The sequence below is a fragment of the Apis mellifera genome, linkage group LG14, assembly GCF_003254395.2.
Source record: "Apis mellifera strain DH4 linkage group LG14, Amel_HAv3.1, whole genome shotgun sequence".
NCBI classification, from domain to species: domain Eukaryota; kingdom Metazoa; phylum Arthropoda; class Insecta; order Hymenoptera; family Apidae; genus Apis; species Apis mellifera.
Genome location: NC_037651.1, coordinates 5,433,370 through 5,449,829, shown reverse-complemented (window position 1 = coordinate 5,449,829; position 16,460 = coordinate 5,433,370). Strand labels below are relative to the sequence as shown.

The 16,460-nt window shown below is 29.3% G+C and overlaps 4 protein-coding genes across 4 annotated transcripts; 2 read left to right on the top strand and 2 right to left on the bottom strand.

Moving 5' to 3' along the window:
* The first annotated feature begins 489 nt into the window (after positions 1-489).
* Positions 490-2,621, top strand: LOC100578048. Its single transcript, XM_003250748.4, has 3 exons — positions 490-1,374; positions 1,581-1,832; positions 1,951-2,621. Exons 1-3 carry the CDS (start codon positions 729-731, stop codon positions 2,619-2,621), a joined length of 1,569 nt encoding a protein of 522 aa, XP_003250796.2. The 5' UTR covers positions 490-728.
* A 739-nt stretch (positions 2,622-3,360) lies between these two features.
* Positions 3,361-5,774, top strand: LOC412975 (E3 ubiquitin-protein ligase parkin). The gene is made up of 8 exons (XM_396426.7): positions 3,361-3,667; positions 3,788-3,989; positions 4,117-4,477; positions 4,548-4,749; positions 4,829-4,984; positions 5,066-5,188; positions 5,267-5,351; positions 5,426-5,774. The coding sequence occupies exons 1-8, from the start codon at positions 3,410-3,412 to the stop codon at positions 5,533-5,535; spliced, it is 1,497 nt and encodes a 498-aa protein (XP_396426.5). The 5' UTR covers positions 3,361-3,409; the 3' UTR covers positions 5,536-5,774.
* A 477-nt stretch (positions 5,775-6,251) lies between these two features.
* LOC412976 (brachyury protein) lies at positions 6,252-11,323 on the bottom strand. The gene is made up of 6 exons (XM_006565965.3): positions 9,731-11,323; positions 8,311-8,406; positions 7,930-8,173; positions 7,667-7,820; positions 7,355-7,552; positions 6,252-7,250 (listed from the first exon to the last, which is right to left on the bottom strand). The coding sequence occupies exons 1-6, from the start codon at positions 10,036-10,038 to the stop codon at positions 6,427-6,429; spliced, it is 1,824 nt and encodes a 607-aa protein (XP_006566028.2). The 5' UTR covers positions 10,039-11,323; the 3' UTR covers positions 6,252-6,426.
* Positions 11,324-13,164: 1,841 nt separating this feature from the next.
* LOC102654696 lies at positions 13,165-16,279 on the bottom strand. The gene is made up of 3 exons (XM_006565967.3): positions 14,012-16,279; positions 13,725-13,808; positions 13,165-13,637 (listed from the first exon to the last, which is right to left on the bottom strand). The coding sequence occupies exons 1-3, from the start codon at positions 14,141-14,143 to the stop codon at positions 13,323-13,325; spliced, it is 531 nt and encodes a 176-aa protein (XP_006566030.1). The 5' UTR covers positions 14,144-16,279; the 3' UTR covers positions 13,165-13,322.
* Positions 16,280-16,460: the final 181 nt, after the last annotated feature.

Genomic DNA, 16,460 nt, shown 5'->3' with positions numbered 1-16,460 from the left:
GTATTGAAAGTGGAATTTTGGAATTAGCATTAAAAATAAAAATTTGCATTTCAATTTAAATTATTGTAATCAAAAAATATAAATGAAACATATTTATTCAAATGTTGAATTACGGAAGATTAAGAAATAGTGAGATTTTGAATTAAAGGATTGCTAAATTCGACAATTTCGAAATTAAAAATAATCATTAAAATATATAAATTATAGAAGATCATAAAAATGAAAATTTTTAATTGTGCAAATTATCAAATCCTTAAACTTTGAACTGAGAGAAAAAAATCATAATCCTTGAATTTTGAATTTGTGGAAAGTATCAAACTATAAAAAATCAAATTGTTAATCTTAATTGAATTAAATTAAAAAATTTTAAATTGTAATTACTAAACAATAAGTTATAAAAAAATATCAAGCAAATTATAAATTTTCATTCAAAAAATTTGATTATACGAAGAAATAACAATAATCTTAAATATTCAATTAATTATTTTGTCTTTTAAAAGAACAAATTTATATGCTATCCTGTTAAAAGTAAAAAAAGAAACAGGAAGCTTATCGACATCAACACCCTTTTGAACGTGATTCATCAGCATTTGTAACCCTTCGTTAGAATAAGACTTCCGAATGATATAGGAAATTTATCGATGTGTTATTCAAACAGAATCATGATATACGTATGAATCATATATTGAACTTATTAGAAAAGATATCATTGACTTAAGAGATATAAAATGTCTTCTTCAGCTGAGAAATTAAAAAGAAAATCTAACATAAATGGTCGATCTAAAAAGAGTTTCAATTTTTGTAGCACACCTGTGCTAGGTAAAACAAATAAACCAGATAGCATAAGTGTATCTGCAGTTGATACTAATTCTTCATCGAGTACGAAAGAAAAAAGAAGAGAAATTGTAGCTAAAGATGTTGAGAAGAAACAGAAAAAGAAAACAAAATTAAAACAAAAGAAATTAAAGCAAAAAACAGAAGATATTAATAAAACGGAAGAGAGAAACACAGAGAAGAAAATTAAAAAGAAAAAAAAGAAAAAAAGACCAAAAGAAAAAATAATACAAATACATTCTGATGAAAATTGGGAAACGTGTGATGAAGTCCCGCGACAATCTTCAATTAGAAATATTATTTCAAGATCTGGAAGTGATATCTTGTTTGGAGATTTAAAATCGCCAGAAAAAATTCGAGAAGCACCCCATTTTGTTGAAGAATGTTTAGAATCACCGATTTTACGCCCTCGAAAATGGGAGATCGAAAGTCCAGAAAAAATTAATTTTGAAGAAAATGAATTATTGCCTTTGAAAGATTTACCGTTGTCTTATGTACAATACAATGATTCTGATGATGAAGATGATGAATTATTTCTAAGTAATTATTTTTTTAGTTATTATATTTCATATTATTTTATGTTATTATTATGCTTTTATTTTTTATAGTATTTCATTATTTTTAATTATATTATACTATTAATTAATATTAGAATTAATTAATTACTAGAATTAATTAATATTAAACTTACTTAAAATAAAAGATAATAAGATAATATGTAACTAATTGTATTTGTATTTGTTTAGAAAAAGAAAATGTAATTAAAACGTATTTAGGAATTAGAAATAAGAAACAAATTAAAAATGATGTAAGAATTGAAAAATGTAAATCATGGTTGGTTGATGTATCGGTTCCAACAACCAAAAGTGATTTTCTTTGGGAAAATTTTGTTAAAGATAATCATGAGAATATTGGTAGATATCTTAAATCACCTGTTTATAGAACAGATATGTCATCAGTAGAATATCCTAAAAAAATGAGCAACGAGAATGAAAAAAGTATATTAAAATATTAATCTTAAAATTTTATTTTATTTAAATATTATTAAATATTAAATATTAAATATTAACGTATGTATAATATTAATACATATTAATTACATATTATATATTTTAGGTATTAAGATGCAATATGAAGAAAAAATAGCAAGAAAAAAGGAAGATTTTAAATCAAACAGAATATATAAAGAAATGGATACTGTGCGTGGACATTGGGATAAATCTTCGAAAAAATGGATTCGTGTTTATGACCAGTACAAATACCCCGAAAATGAAGATAATGAATGTAAAGGGATGACCTTAAATCAATTTCTTCACAAATGTAAAAATCAGAAAGAACATGTAATAGAACTAACATCTAGTTCTTCTTCAATACAGCAAAATTATAACAATATTAATCAGAAATTTGAAGATTTAAGAAGTAGTCCGAGTGATAAAAGAAAAAGAAAAAAAAAAAATATTGAAAATTTTCAACCTAAATCTAAGAAATCTAGAAAAATGATATTAGATGTATCAGATTCGGAATTACAAAGGATAAATAGAGTTCGTCGATTTGCATCACGATTATTTGAAAAGGAAAGAAAAATGTACAATATGTCACCCACAATTTCAAAGGACACTAAATCTGAATATACAGTATTTCCATTAAAAAAAGTAATTAAAAAGGAATCAGATGATAGAATAGAAGATTGCAAAAAACAAAGATTAGACGAAAGAAGAAAAAAACCTGTGATTAAATCAATAAAAATAGTAAATTATAATATAAACAAACAATATGAGCAATTATAAATTGTTCTTAAATAAGAACAACTTATTTATTTATATGTAAAATTATATATTTATATTTATTTAAAAATAGGTTCAGTATTATAGAATGCTGAATAATCTTTAATTTTCAGTATTTTTTCCACAATGGAAGTTTTTTCTTGATTCTTTATAAATTATATATATATATTTTTATGATTATATATTCAAATTTATATTTATATAATTAAATTTACATTATATTTTCGAATTATGATTCGAATATATATATATATATGTTTGCATCTAAAAAAACAAAGTAAAAATGAAATTATGTAAAAATGATATTTAATAATTCCTATTTATTATTTCTGTCATATTATCTATTAATATTTCTTAATTTTATATGCAATTCCAAAAAAAATCACATAAAATATACTTATTGCTTAAAAAGTATTGTCATCATAATTAAATTTTTCTATAATTCACAGAATGAAAAATATAAAAAGAATTGAAATTTATCAAAAAATAACTTTTGTATTGCAAAGAATATGAATATATGAAATAAATATATATTTGATGTATTTAAAAAGTTTTTATATTAATTTTAATGAAATTATATTTTCCTTACTTATTACATTTATAATGTTAAAGATGTCGCAGAATTCATTCTATTATTATTTAGCTTTTTCCTCATTTTCAAATTATAAATTGCAAACTTTATTTATATCATCAAAAATATTTACTAAAAAATTTATTGTGTTTTCAATAATATTTTCTATCCTTTTTCGTCTTTAAAAAGCATCAAAATAAACGACATTCGCATTAACGGTATGAGTTTCTTTTTTGGCTTTATACGAAATGTATTTCTTAAGATGTTACAATTAATTTGGTTTAGTAAACGAAAAATAACGAATTCATTAAGCATATATGTGAAAACTAATACGGGAAATACATTTGCTGTTGATTTGGATCCAAAATGGGATATAAAAAACGTAAAAGAGATAGTAGCTTCTCAAATGGGAACATCACCTGAAGATATAAAAATAATATTTGCAGGAAAAGAACTACATAATTCAACAATAATAGAAGTAAGTTTGTTTTGCAAAATTATTTGCTAACAATCATGTTTTTCAAAGTTTAAAGCAATTTAAGTATGATAACCTCACTTAATCAAATTTAACCTCATTTAATCAAATTTTGTATTGTAGGAGTGTGATTTGGGACAACAAAGTATATTGCATGCAATTCGAACTCCATCACAAAGATTAAATAAAAGTAAAAATACTAATATCATTGATGAATCTCTTGAAATTTCTGAATTAAATGATAGTGGCGGAAAGCCAATGAATGAAACTCTTACTGATTTACCTTTAGATGAATCAGATCTGCAAGAAAATTCATCCATGGAAGGTAGAATAATCGTAACCTTTTAAAGGGTAAACACATATAGATGAAGTGAATACTAAATAAATAGTTATCAATATAAAATAGTAGCTAACTATAATTTTATATAAATAATATGCATTTATATTTATAGAAAAACAAGAGAATCGAGCACATTTTTTTGTATATTGTACAACACCATGTAAATCTGTGACAGTTGGAAAATTAAGAGTAAGATGTGCAACTTGTAATAGTGGAGCAGTTACAGTAGATAGAGATCCTCAGTGCTGGCCAGATGTATTACAACCAAAAAGAATAACAGTTCATTGTGAAAATAATTTTTGTCCAATACCTATAACTGTTAATGATGATACAGAATCGCAAGTTTTATATGCACATTTCTATTTTAAGTGTGGGAAACATACTAGTTTAGGAGAAGAGGATGAAGCAGTTCCTCTTTATCTTATAAAACCAAACTTAAGAAAAATACCTTGTCTTGCTTGTACAGATGTTAGGTAATTAATTTGAAATATTAAATTTTATATGAGTAAAAATTTATAATAGTTAAATATAGATTTTTTATAGGGATATGGTTTTGGTTTTCCCATGTGAAGCTGGTCATGTGACTTGTCTTGATTGCTTTAGAGATTATTGTTCAGTTCGATTAAGAGAACGTCAATTCCAATTTGATGATATTAGTGGTTATTATACTTTACCATGTCCAGCAGGATGTACAAATTCTTTTGTTCCTGAAATACATCATTTTCATCTTCTTACTCCAGAACAGGTACTTTATATAGGAAAATAAAGTAATTATATAAATCTTAAATAATTTTTAAATATTAATAATATTATATATGTAACAGTATGAACAGTATCAAAGATTTAGCACAGAAGAATATGTGTTACGTGCTGGTGGACTTTTATGTCCAAGACCAGATTGTGGTATGGGTATCATACCAGAGTCTCCAGATGATGGTAGTGATAAATGCAGAAAAATTCAATGTTTTGGTGGTTGTGGGGTAATTATATAAATAAAAAATTCTACATAATACAACAATTTTACTTAATTACAATATTAATAATATACTTTTATATTCTAGTATGTTTTTTGTAGACGATGTTTACAAGGTTTCCATTTAGGAGAATGTGAATTGCAACCATCAGAATCATCAAATGCCTTGTATAAATCGGGATATTTACTTGATCCACAAAAAGTCAATGATGTATGCAATATTTTTAATATTTACATTTATTTAATTAATTAAAATTATTTGATTTATATTTCACGATTTTTTATTTAGGCAAAATGGGATGAAGCTAGTAAAAAAACTATTAAAATCTCAACAAAACCATGTCCAAAATGTAGAACACCAACTGAAAGAGATGGTACTTTAAAAATATTAAAAAAAATTATATTTCAATAAATTTTCTATTCTTAATTTAATGAAATTATTTTCTAGGAGGATGCATGCATATGGTTTGCACTAGAGCAGGATGTGGTTATCATTGGTGTTGGATATGTCAAACAGAATGGACAAGAGATTGTATGGGTAATCATTGGTTTGGATAATACATAAGTATTTATATCAGTAAAATATTATTCTTTTTATAAATATAAATTATAAAGAAAAAATTAGAAATATGATTGCCATCATGAATTATACTAGTTATTATACTAGTATAATTATTAATTCAAGATAGCAAGTAAAAATAAATTTTATAGGATTTTGGATATCATTTTAAGTGAGGAATAACATTTAGATATTTTTTTCAATTGTACTATTTTTTTTTTTGTATATTTATATAAATTATTGATTTATTAGAGTTCTGCTCTATAGAATTTTTTAGATTACGAACAATTCTACAGAATTAATTATTGTATATATAATATATTTATCAATGTATATTTGCATATAAATTTTAAAATTATTAAGAAAATGTAAGTGCCTTTACGCTTTTCTATTTAAGAAATGTATATACATGAATATTTATCTATGAATAAATTATCATATGTCAAATATAAACAAATCAACTTATGATATTACAGTATTTTTTTAATTCCGAGGAAACGATATATGCATATTTTGTTATACCTAATGTATATTATCTAAAAACATTAATACGATTTTAGGACGGATTCGACATTAAATTCGATATTAAATAATTATGAAATATATAATTTGACAATCTATTAAATTATTTTTTTCAATGCTTATATATTCGTATTATTCATTATATATTCGTATAATATTCATTTCATGAATGATGTTTTTTAACATATCTATATATCTATTAATAATTTTAATTATTTATGTATATCATTTCTATTGCACTCAAAATGCATTTGTAAATATAATATGATTTCGTTCATACTTAGTCATCTAATTATTAAAAGAAATATAGAAATTATCAAATAGCAACTCCATACCTTAAATAAAATCATTTGTATCATGTACAGAAATCAAATTGCTGTAGTTTGTGGTGCCGGTGGTGGTGTCAACGGTGTCCAAGCAGTAGCTTGATGATCATTATTTGCAATATCTGAATCTTGTCGATGATGTCTATCAATCACCGTTGTTAGATATCTTCTATTTTCATCTGACTGTACATCATTTAATGTATCTGCATTTTGTTCAGAATAACTAACAGGTATATGATGTTCTTTCGAAGGAGTATCGTATTCGACACTAACAGGAGAAACTGTTCCAGCTTGTTGGATTGGTTGTAAATGTAGCATTTGAGAATGATGATGTTGTGGATGACGATCAGGTGTTGTTGATTGAACAGGAGAAGTATGATATTCGTGAACATATTCGTCAACAGGAGGAACGGTATCTGTTCCATTTGAGTGTAAAGTATGATGTAATCCTGTATGAGGAACTGACGTATAAGATGACATTTGATGATGTAAATGTAAATTTAAATTTAAATAAGATTGTTGTTGCTGTTGTTGTTGCTCTGACAGAGTAGTAGGATGAATCCAAGCTGAAGTATCAGTACAATGATTATGTTCCTGAGGAACAGAAGATAGGTTTGATGGCACATATAAAGTGCATCCTGTAGCTGTGGTTGGTGATGCTGTTCCAACAACGCTTCTACTGAATACTGCATGTGAAGATGAAGTTGGCGAAGGCGAAGGAGATGTGGGCCATTCCTGCGTAGGTGGAAGACAAGCTGGATTCAAATTTTGCAGAGATTCTGGACTACGTGGTGACCATCCTGGTGGTGCTACATATGCTGTAGAATGCAAAAGTTGTACTGAACCATACGGATCCGCGCGTTGTTCTGTAATGATCCAAAGATTTATTTATTTTGAATAATATATATCTTATAAAAATAAGAAAAAAATAAAAAAAATTATAAAATTAATAAAAAATATAAATATTTACCATCTTGAATGTATTTATGTCTCAAAGTGTAAGGCGTTGATCTACAAGTACTCCTGTGACCAGCTGTGGAAACGGTACAAGAATTAGAAAGATGATTATTGACTGTCACTGATGCTTGATTTTGTGCGGCCGCAATGGCCGTGGCTGTGTTATATTCGTATCCCATCGTAGGTTGTGGTAAAAACCAAGCGCCAGTGTCTGTAATTTATAATTCCACATTTTTTGAAATATATTTCTAATTTTCAATATAACCAATGAACAATATGTATTCAATGAAACTATAAATTAATAATTTGTAATCAATTAACTTACATTGCGGATAAGTTTGCGGATCAGCAGGTCTTTCTTTAGCATCAAGAAACGCCTTCGCAAAAGGATTATATTTAATTTTTAAATTTGTAACTTCTTCATTTTGATAAGCTGTCACCGCTATGAATTGTGTCTCAGGATAACGATAGGTGAGCACCTGAATATTATTTACATATCATTAAAATAGCACTAATTAACAAAATAATTTAATATTTGTTTATATCTAATTAGTATTGTATAGAATTATAAATTGGAGAAATTTATACCGTTCTTTCTTCCACTGCGTCTACGCGAACCAAATGCACTCGAGGTTCATATTTATGCAATGAATTTAACATAATTTGCCCGTTTCCATTGGATTTATTTGTCAATTTTACTTTAGCAAACGATACCGCTTCTTTCATCCAATGGGATCCAAAATTTGGACTCTCTGGATGAATGTAAATTGGATTCGGAGGAGCGACTTCCGCTTTTCCACCTGGGACCCATTCTCCATTAACATATTTCCATCTATCAATAAAATTTTCAAATATATATTTTTTTTATAAATATATATATATATATTTATAAAATAATTTTTAGTAAGTTTAATAAGTTTATTAAAAATTTTTTTCTTTCTGTTTCTTTTAAGTTATACACTTTGTTACCTGTGTGGATCCACTTGAACGAATTCAAGAAGAAGAGTGTACATAGCTTTTGGCTCTAATCCTCTTGCAACCACTTTAACGACAGGAAACATCCGTCTGAAAGTAAAATCGAAGATTAATACAAGTTCCATGTAGATATTTTATCAACGTGTTTCTTTTATCTTTATCTAAATTTAATTTTCGATTGTATTAGCTACCACAAGATATATTTTGTAAAGTGATAACGAAGAAGATGTCTCGAAAAGAAGAGAATTTTATAAACACTAATGAAAGTAACACTGAAGGCGGCGGATAGCAGAAGAATCGAGCCGGCACACCGACAATAAAATTTTACGATGCCCACAATCCTGCGTAAAACTCCCTGGTTTCTGCTAGTGTGCCCACAAACACTGATGTTCCTGCATGAAAAACGCGGTCGACAAACTGTAATCGTTTTTAATAATATACGAATCATAAAAGTAGTCGGGCAGGATACGCTGTGGCAAATCTTTTGATCTGCCGGCCTTAGACATTTAAAGGTATTTCCTTGACTAGATTTTGCTCATTTTGTTTTTCATTTTCTGAATTGAAACATTTTCTTCAATGTAAAGAAAAAGTGTTGTATATTATAACATAATGTATAATATTTGATTATTGTGCCAATTATCACAATAATTAAAATAATATTAACATTTTTAGATATGATAAAATTCAAAAAAAAAGTTCACCAAACGTTATATTAGAATCAAATAGAAAAAAAAAAGTGAAGAATCAAATTTGATGCAAAATATAAAATTTGATTGAAAGAAAAATATTTGTAATCGATCATGTTTTCTTTATTAATTTAGTTCGGTGTGAAAGAGACTACAAATAGTCAATTCAATTACAAGAGAAGAATATTATCCTGTTTTTGAAGCAAACATGAAATATTCATTGCGTGGATTTTTTCATAACATTTTGCAATGATCTTTTTTTCATTCCACGAGCGGTATCTTTTCCCTCTCTTTTTACCTTAGTGTATATGAACTATTATTTTTACCTTCTACCTTGTTCACACTGATGCTCTAATTAATACATTTTTATGCATGAAGAAGAGCCATCTTTACTTCAGACCTTTCAACCAACAGATCCTTCAAGTTTCTTAAATGTGAAACCTGTGATATACTATTTTAAATGTATAAATGATTCATGCATAAATAATCATCGATAAATCGTTCATACTCAATGCATCAATATTTTCTTCCAAATTGACACTTTAGCAGTCATAAAATAAAATCGAATTAAAATCATCAAATTTAACAATAACTAACAATTACATAGAAAGAAAAGCGTTTTATCAATATTATTACTTTCTTTACATAATCTGTATGTATATTTTTTTCACAGAAGTTTTTCTCAAAATATTTTAAATTTATTCAACTTTTTCTCAATCACCACTCACCTTCCATTCTTTGTCACAATCATTTCATTGGTCAAACATTGAAATTTAGTCCATAGATCCCTGTCTTCGAGTGACAACGAAAGAGATAATCCCTGATTTCCGCTAACAGTCATAACACCAAGATTCTGTCCCGAAATCACCGTCCTCTCGTTGCCTCTTTCCTCGTGATCTTCCTCCGGGGTCATTCGATTTTGTCTTCCAGTATTGTTCCGCTCTCTTCCACGATCCTCGTGAATTTCCCGCTCCCGATCTCGCTCGCAACAAGATGACCGTGTTGGAGAACCGGGTGTAGCCGGTGCTGGTTGCATTTTCTCTTGTCTCCGATCCCCAGAATTCGTTCTTCTCTCGATCCGAGTTGTGCGACACGGAAGAAACACAATTCCTCGACTTCTGCGATAATATTTCTTCCTTGTATCTCCGTAATCCAATTCACGGAGAAACTAACTAATCTCTTCTATTGTGTTATTTCTTCGATCAAATACAAATATTGCTCTCAATGAACACTATCTCTCTGGCTTAGAAGAAGAATCGCAAGACGAAAGGGAGAAATCGAAGAATTAATGGAAACAGGAAACAGGAAGAAGAGATCCTTCTTTCAACTTGTAAAATTTAGTTCGATTTTCAAATTAAATTAACGATTCCCAAGAATGGGGAAAAAAAAGGGGGAAGACAGAAGAGGAGACAAAAGTGTCGAAGGAGAACGGGAAGAAGGACGGAAAATCTATTTCCTCGGCGAGACTATTCGGTCCCCGCGGCCGCGTGGCCGTGCTCGTAACACTTGGGCGCGATATTTCACACTAGTCGGCGAAGACGATCCGAAGACTGACTGCTGACATATCGTCGTCTCTGTTCGACGTCTTTCTTCTCTCTGTTTCCACGATGGTTACCATCCAATCGATGCTTGTGCACGGTTCTCCTGTTCCTCAGGTGCTAATTAAACTCTAAATTAGGAAAGCTCCGGGGACAGTATGGCGGACTCTCCGGGAGACCCCGAGGCCTCGAAGGCAAAATCGTCGATTGGTCGCGAGGATCCATGCTTCGTAACGGCGATTTCACTGGCGGTTAGATTCTTTTCGAAGATAGAGGACATTGGTCGCCGCCTTTCCTACGTTTCCCCGGCCAATCCATGCACGGGGCCATTTTACGATTATACGACGGTTGGTCGATCCTTTTGAAAGCACGAGGCTTGCCAGTCCGCCCACGCGACAGTCGCGAACAGTCGTCTTCGCTGGTATACGCGCGTTCCGATCACCTCCGAGGAGAGCTTGCGATACTCTCTCGATCAGCCTCTCCTTCTTCATCGTGAACACACCACTTGTTTGCTCGTTCTCGATGGTTCACGTTCGACGAGTGGTAGTTGATGGTTTTTTTCTTCTTCTTTTCCTTTTCTTTTTTTTATTTAAGATGAAAGTGCAGCGAAAGGAAGAGGTCCATTGGTCGCATAGATCGATTAAGAGTCGTCGTGATGAAGAACACTCTAAAAGGGTGAGAACATTGTGATAGATGTGTTATTTAAGGGTGTGCGATTTTGAAGATTTCAATTTGTTTGGAGAAGGAAGAGAAAAAAAAGAAAAGAAGAAATAAACTGCACGATTGGTAATTATTATCCTTTTTTATTTTATAATAATCGAAAGAGGAAATAAATTGATACGTCGAATGTGGTATATAATTTTTTTTATTTTGGAGAAGAAAATTACGTGAGGATAGATTCGTTCCTCGAAAAAGAAGAAGAAACTGAAGCTACGAAGCAAAACAGTTAACCATTTCGACGAGCAGTCAGTCTGACTGACCATTTCGAGTCAAATGACAAAAATCAACAGCAAGTTACATTCGACTGACCGATGTATCGCGAGTAGATATTTGAGCAGGACCGTTCCTTGTTTGCTATCGTGCGCGGTTTTGGCTGGTAAAGCAATCATTCAGCCCTGGTTGATATTTGTCCTAGTAATTTTGTGGAGGGAAAAGTCGCGATATCGGTGCTGCGAAGCAACGAAGACGTAACCGAGAAGTTATCTCTGTTAAACGAACGCTATATACCATAGTCGATCCTTAATTTGTTCAACGGTTACCTGTGCACTTCGGTTATTAGCAAAATTGATGCCATGTGATAATTCTCAAACTAAGTCAAGGAAGGATATATAATTTCATTCGCAACCTCATCACCTTGTAACTCATAAAACTCGTAAAATTGTCAAAGGTAGTCATTTTTAATTTTCAGAATTTCAAGAATCATATATCTCTTATTGAAAGTGAGTCTTCTAACTCATAAAATTCTTAAAACCATCAAATGTCTTCGAGTCGTTGAAATTCAGAATTGATTATCATATTGAATCGATAAAAGTAATCAATTTGATCATTTTTAATTTTCAGAATTCCAAAATTTATTGCAGATTTGAATTTGTTTTGAATTGTTTCCTGAAAAATATAACGTGATATGTTATTAATTTTTAATTTTTTTTTATGGATATGGATATTAACATTTTAGTAAGACAAAAGAATCATCGATGCACCATCCCACAATTTCCACAGTTTCAGATGCATCAACGGTGGCAATAAAAGGAAAAGAAAAACTTTTACCTCGAAAATTCTACGCAATGTCCACCGACTGTACGATTCGTTTACGATACGGATATACCGTCCGTCATTACCTGCCGGTTAGGTAGCTCACCTGACGGATTGGGAGGTCCAATCCACGATGTTCGTTCATCACGTTTGAAGAATGCCGCCTTCGGCTGGCTCATCTACAATAAACATCCACGATTACGATCACCGTGATAAAGCCATACCCATACGGTCTTTGTTCCACTATTTACAAATTGTATTCTACCGGTGGATTCTTACACAGAAACGGAAGCGATCAATCCCTTTTACCGGTCACCGACGGTCTTCAAACATCTTTTTTCTTTCTTTTTCTTTTATTTGATGAATGAAATTTTCCGGGAACATGATAGAATTCAATTCAGATAATTCTTTCCTTGGCTTCTTTCGTGCCAAAATAATTTATATCAAAATATATTTTTTTCATCAGGCAAACAGTAATTATAATAATTATACTTTCAAAATGTTAATATGATTTTAAAATTAATATATTTTTGAGCATTCGTTAAAAAGTAAATGATAAAGAAAGTATAAAGTATTGATATATCAGTATTTTTTAAATAGAAGATGTTTTTTCTTAAAATTTTTGAACAAAATTGCAACCACTCTGGTTCTAGTTTATAAATTGTGTATTTTTTTCAACTCAAGATAAATGTACAAGAGAACATATAATATGTATATATTTTATATATAAACAATATATATATATATTGTTTATCATATTATTAAACTTTCAATATATTAAAAGTAAAGAGTGGTAGAAAGTATTAAAAAAAAACAACTTTTATAATTACTTAATCTGTTACATGAATGGTAAAGATATAAATAGATGATAAAGAACTAAACGCAATTGTTTTAGTGATTTCTTCACTGGCTGTAATATCTATAAATTGTACATAGTAGTACTTTTCAGAAAATCTTATAATTACTAGACAAAAAATTAGCATTTTTTTTTTTTTATAAAACATTATAAGACCATTGAAATGTTGCATTATCAAATGTTTCCATCTTTCTTTCCAGAAGGGAAACTCGTATGCTTCGGAGAATCATTGTTCTCCATTTTGACAGCTGTTTGTTTACGTGTATCATTGTCAAAATCATCATCCCCAGCTCTACCATTGTTACTTCGATTCCCGTTACTTGGTGTGCCGATTATTATGTAGCTTCCATCACCTCTTTCGCTCATGAAAGATTCGTAATTTTCTCGTTGACGATGCACTTTCGACGGATGAGTGTTCATCGTGTTAGTTTGACAGTACCATTCTTTATCTCTTGCGTGATGAGAGCAATCCAAATAAGCCGTACAATTCTATAAATTTTTATATTAAATTAATATCCTTTCCATGTACGCGACACATACATATTTAATATTTCTAATAGTATATGTATAATTTACATTAAATTCGTAATATTTTACATAGGGTGTCTCTGTGAAAGGGATGATTTTAAATTGACCTGATGAATTTTCAACGTCGTTTTCCTAGAAAAACGAAGCAAAGTCATTTTGCAAATTTGCACTTTCGACTTATTTTTCATGGAATTTTTTTTTTTTTTTTTTTTTTTATAGAATCTCGATTATTACGAGATATCGAAAGATTTTAGATTTTTATATTTAATTTTTCAAATTGAACGATGATCATTTTTTAATTTATTAATTTATTATACTTAATTATGATTGTTTACCACGACATTGTCCGAAATTCTAGATACTCCGCATCTGGATTGAGTGGCGAACCAGCAACATTCCTCCGGCGTGATTCGCGACAAAATCTCACCACTCTCCGTGATTCTGTGAATGGCAGCCGAAGTTCCCATAATCCCGCAGGATCTCGATGAGAAAGGAAAGATGACAGGAGTGGAGAGGTAAGTCTTCGGAAGTAACTGAAGAAAATAAGATAACAACGTTACAATATTTTTATCATTTTTTGTTTTGTCTTTTTTTTTTTTTTTTAATTTTTTTTTTTTACTGTCGCATTAGTTTATTTTTCAATTACACTGCTTACGTTTCTTCGTTTTAAACATTTTGTTGTTTCTCCGTTCAAATTCATTATAGGACTTCGCTCCTTAAGCTGGTGTTCGAATTAAAAGTGAATTTAAGCTCAATAATACCGGTATTATTGTAGTTCACATTATACATAATAACTGTACTAATAAAAGAACGTTCGTCATCATTAAGTTCCATCTTGCTGCGTTAACTCTATCAGTTTTATCTTTTTTTATTATTATTATTATTATCATTATTTTACTTTTGAAGAAATAGACATATTCGTTTTTGAATTTCGAATTTGATCCAATTTAAAATTATGCGTGTCGACTATTCGTTCATCCGATAGTAAAATAGACTTAAATCAGAGCTTAATCAGACCTGCTCTTTCACAATTTTTCAAAAACTGATAGAGTTAAAAATCATCGCGAAATATACTTTTTTCTTTCTTTCTTTCTTTCTTTCGAGTTGGAATTTGATACTTAATAACACGAGCCTTTGTAAGGACTTTTCTCACCAACTTGGCACTTGTAGGATTTAAGAAATGTACAATGGTTCATAATCGTTTCTCATTTCTATACATTTCGATCGCTTAACACATTCCTCTAGCGGTTAGAATGAATAGGTTTGCTAATATTTAGACAGAAAGTCATTTACGAGTTTATAATATGGGTTAACTTTTCTTAGTCACAATTATTTTGACATTTGTTCTCTCTCTCTCTCTCTCTCTCTCATTCTCTCTCTCTCTCGCATTATTTTTCATTACTTTTTTTTTTTTTTATCTTTTCACATTTCTTTCAGTGGTTTGAACATCACTACCTCTACGCTTAATATCGTTGCCAATAATGAAACTCGGATTATAGTTTATTCGTCCTTAATCGTAAGACGTAAGTCGTAATTCTATATTACAGTCTGCATCGCCAACAAGACAGATCAAAATAACAAAATTATTAAAATTTTCAAGTAATTAACGCATCTCTAATATTTTCGTTTCAATAGGATTCACGTTATGGAGATGACGAGATTGGCGTGATATAATTCCTTGGTTGTCTTAACTTTTGATCCATTTACGAGATAGTCTGTTTGATTCTTTGAATATATATTAGGTCCATCTTTTATCACTGTTAAAATATAAAAAATTAATTTATAAAGATGTATTATACATGTATTGTACAATGAGAGGATTTTTTTTTTCCTTTGATCATTAGCATTTCTTCATATTTTAATAAATATAAATATATTGATATATCTGTATCAATTAATTTTATATCGAATAAAGTTTCAAAAAATTTTTAAAACATGAAATTAATTTGTGGAAGTATACACCGCACAGCGAAAAGATTTTGACTATTCGTTATTATATTATTATTATTCCTTACTAGTGAAAAATTTGAAAAGATTGGACCTCGTTCAAGTGCTCTTACAATAATAATCCAAAAGTTAAAACAACAAATGATCAATTGCTCTAGACAAACAATTACGTACACGTATCGTTAAAATTTCTTAAAGAATTTTTTTTTTTTATCACAACTCGTCTTTCCTAACGTCGCGACGATATTCAGCGTTTTTCCACCGCTGTTGTTCCACTATAAACTACGATTAATTTTAAAATAAATCACAGCATTTACATCATTTCATGCCTCTTGGATGTTTTTATACATCCAAGAACAAAAAAGTTGAATGTTATCATCGTTAAATGTTTCTATTACGCTCGATCAATATTTATTATCAAATCTTCAAATTTGATCGAATAATGATCACACAATTTTCAAGCTATATTTGCTCTATTCTTTTGTTCTTAAAAAGCAATGTTCCTTCAATTAAATTCATTTACTTTCACATTAATTCACACTTAACACGCACAATATTATAATGACAAAAATATCTTAATAAGTCAAATAATTTAGAAGAAAATGGAAAAAGAAATTTGAACAATATTTTTTTGTTTTTAATATGTTGTCCTAAAATTTTATAGACACATATTGTTGTCTTTGATTAATATCTATTTAGGAGGAAGTTTCTTTTTTCAAAGTTATCCTCGTTAAGAAATTCAATATAATCTTTAAATGTACGTTTTTTTTTTTAAATTATTTTATATCATTATTTTAATAACATTGAGTGTGTTAAGCGGCATTTCACATGACACTT

Bases quoted from the DNA above. Each gene is read 5' to 3' on its own strand.
- LOC412975 (XM_396426.7), top strand. From the start codon at position 3,410: ATGAGTTTCTTTTTTGGCTTTATACGAAATGTATTTCTTAAGATGTTA. The intron at 3,668-3,787 runs GTAAGTTTGTTT...TTTGTATTGTAG, and splicing joins ATAATTCAACAATAATAGAA to GAGTGTGATTTGGGACAACA. The intron at 4,478-4,547 runs GTAATTAATTTG...GATTTTTTATAG, and splicing joins CTTGCTTGTACAGATGTTAG to GGATATGGTTTTGGTTTTCC.
- LOC100578048 (XM_003250748.4), top strand. From the start codon at position 729: ATGTCTTCTTCAGCTGAGAAATTAAAAAGAAAATCTAACATAAATGGT. The intron at 1,375-1,580 runs GTAATTATTTTT...GTATTTGTTTAG, and splicing joins AGATGATGAATTATTTCTAA to AAAAAGAAAATGTAATTAAA. The intron at 1,833-1,950 runs GTATATTAAAAT...TATATATTTTAG, and splicing joins GAGCAACGAGAATGAAAAAA to GTATTAAGATGCAATATGAA.
- LOC412976 (XM_006565965.3), bottom strand. From the start codon at position 10,038: ATGCAACCAGCACCGGCTACACCCGGTTCTCCAACACGGTCATCTTGT. The intron at 7,553-7,666 runs GTAAGTTAATTG...TATAAATTACAG, and splicing joins TCCGCAAACTTATCCGCAAT to ACACTGGCGCTTGGTTTTTA. The intron at 7,251-7,354 runs GTAAATATTTAT...GGATCATTACAG, and splicing joins ACATAAATACATTCAAGATG to AACAACGCGCGGATCCGTAT.
- LOC102654696 (XM_006565967.3), bottom strand. From the start codon at position 14,143: ATGGGAACTTCGGCTGCCATTCACAGAATCACGGAGAGTGGTGAGATT. The intron at 13,809-14,011 runs GTAAACAATCAT...TCGTTTTTCTAG, and splicing joins GAATTTCGGACAATGTCGTG to GAAAACGACGTTGAAAATTC. The intron at 13,638-13,724 runs GTAAATTATACA...AAAAATTTATAG, and splicing joins TAAAATATTACGAATTTAAT to AATTGTACGGCTTATTTGGA.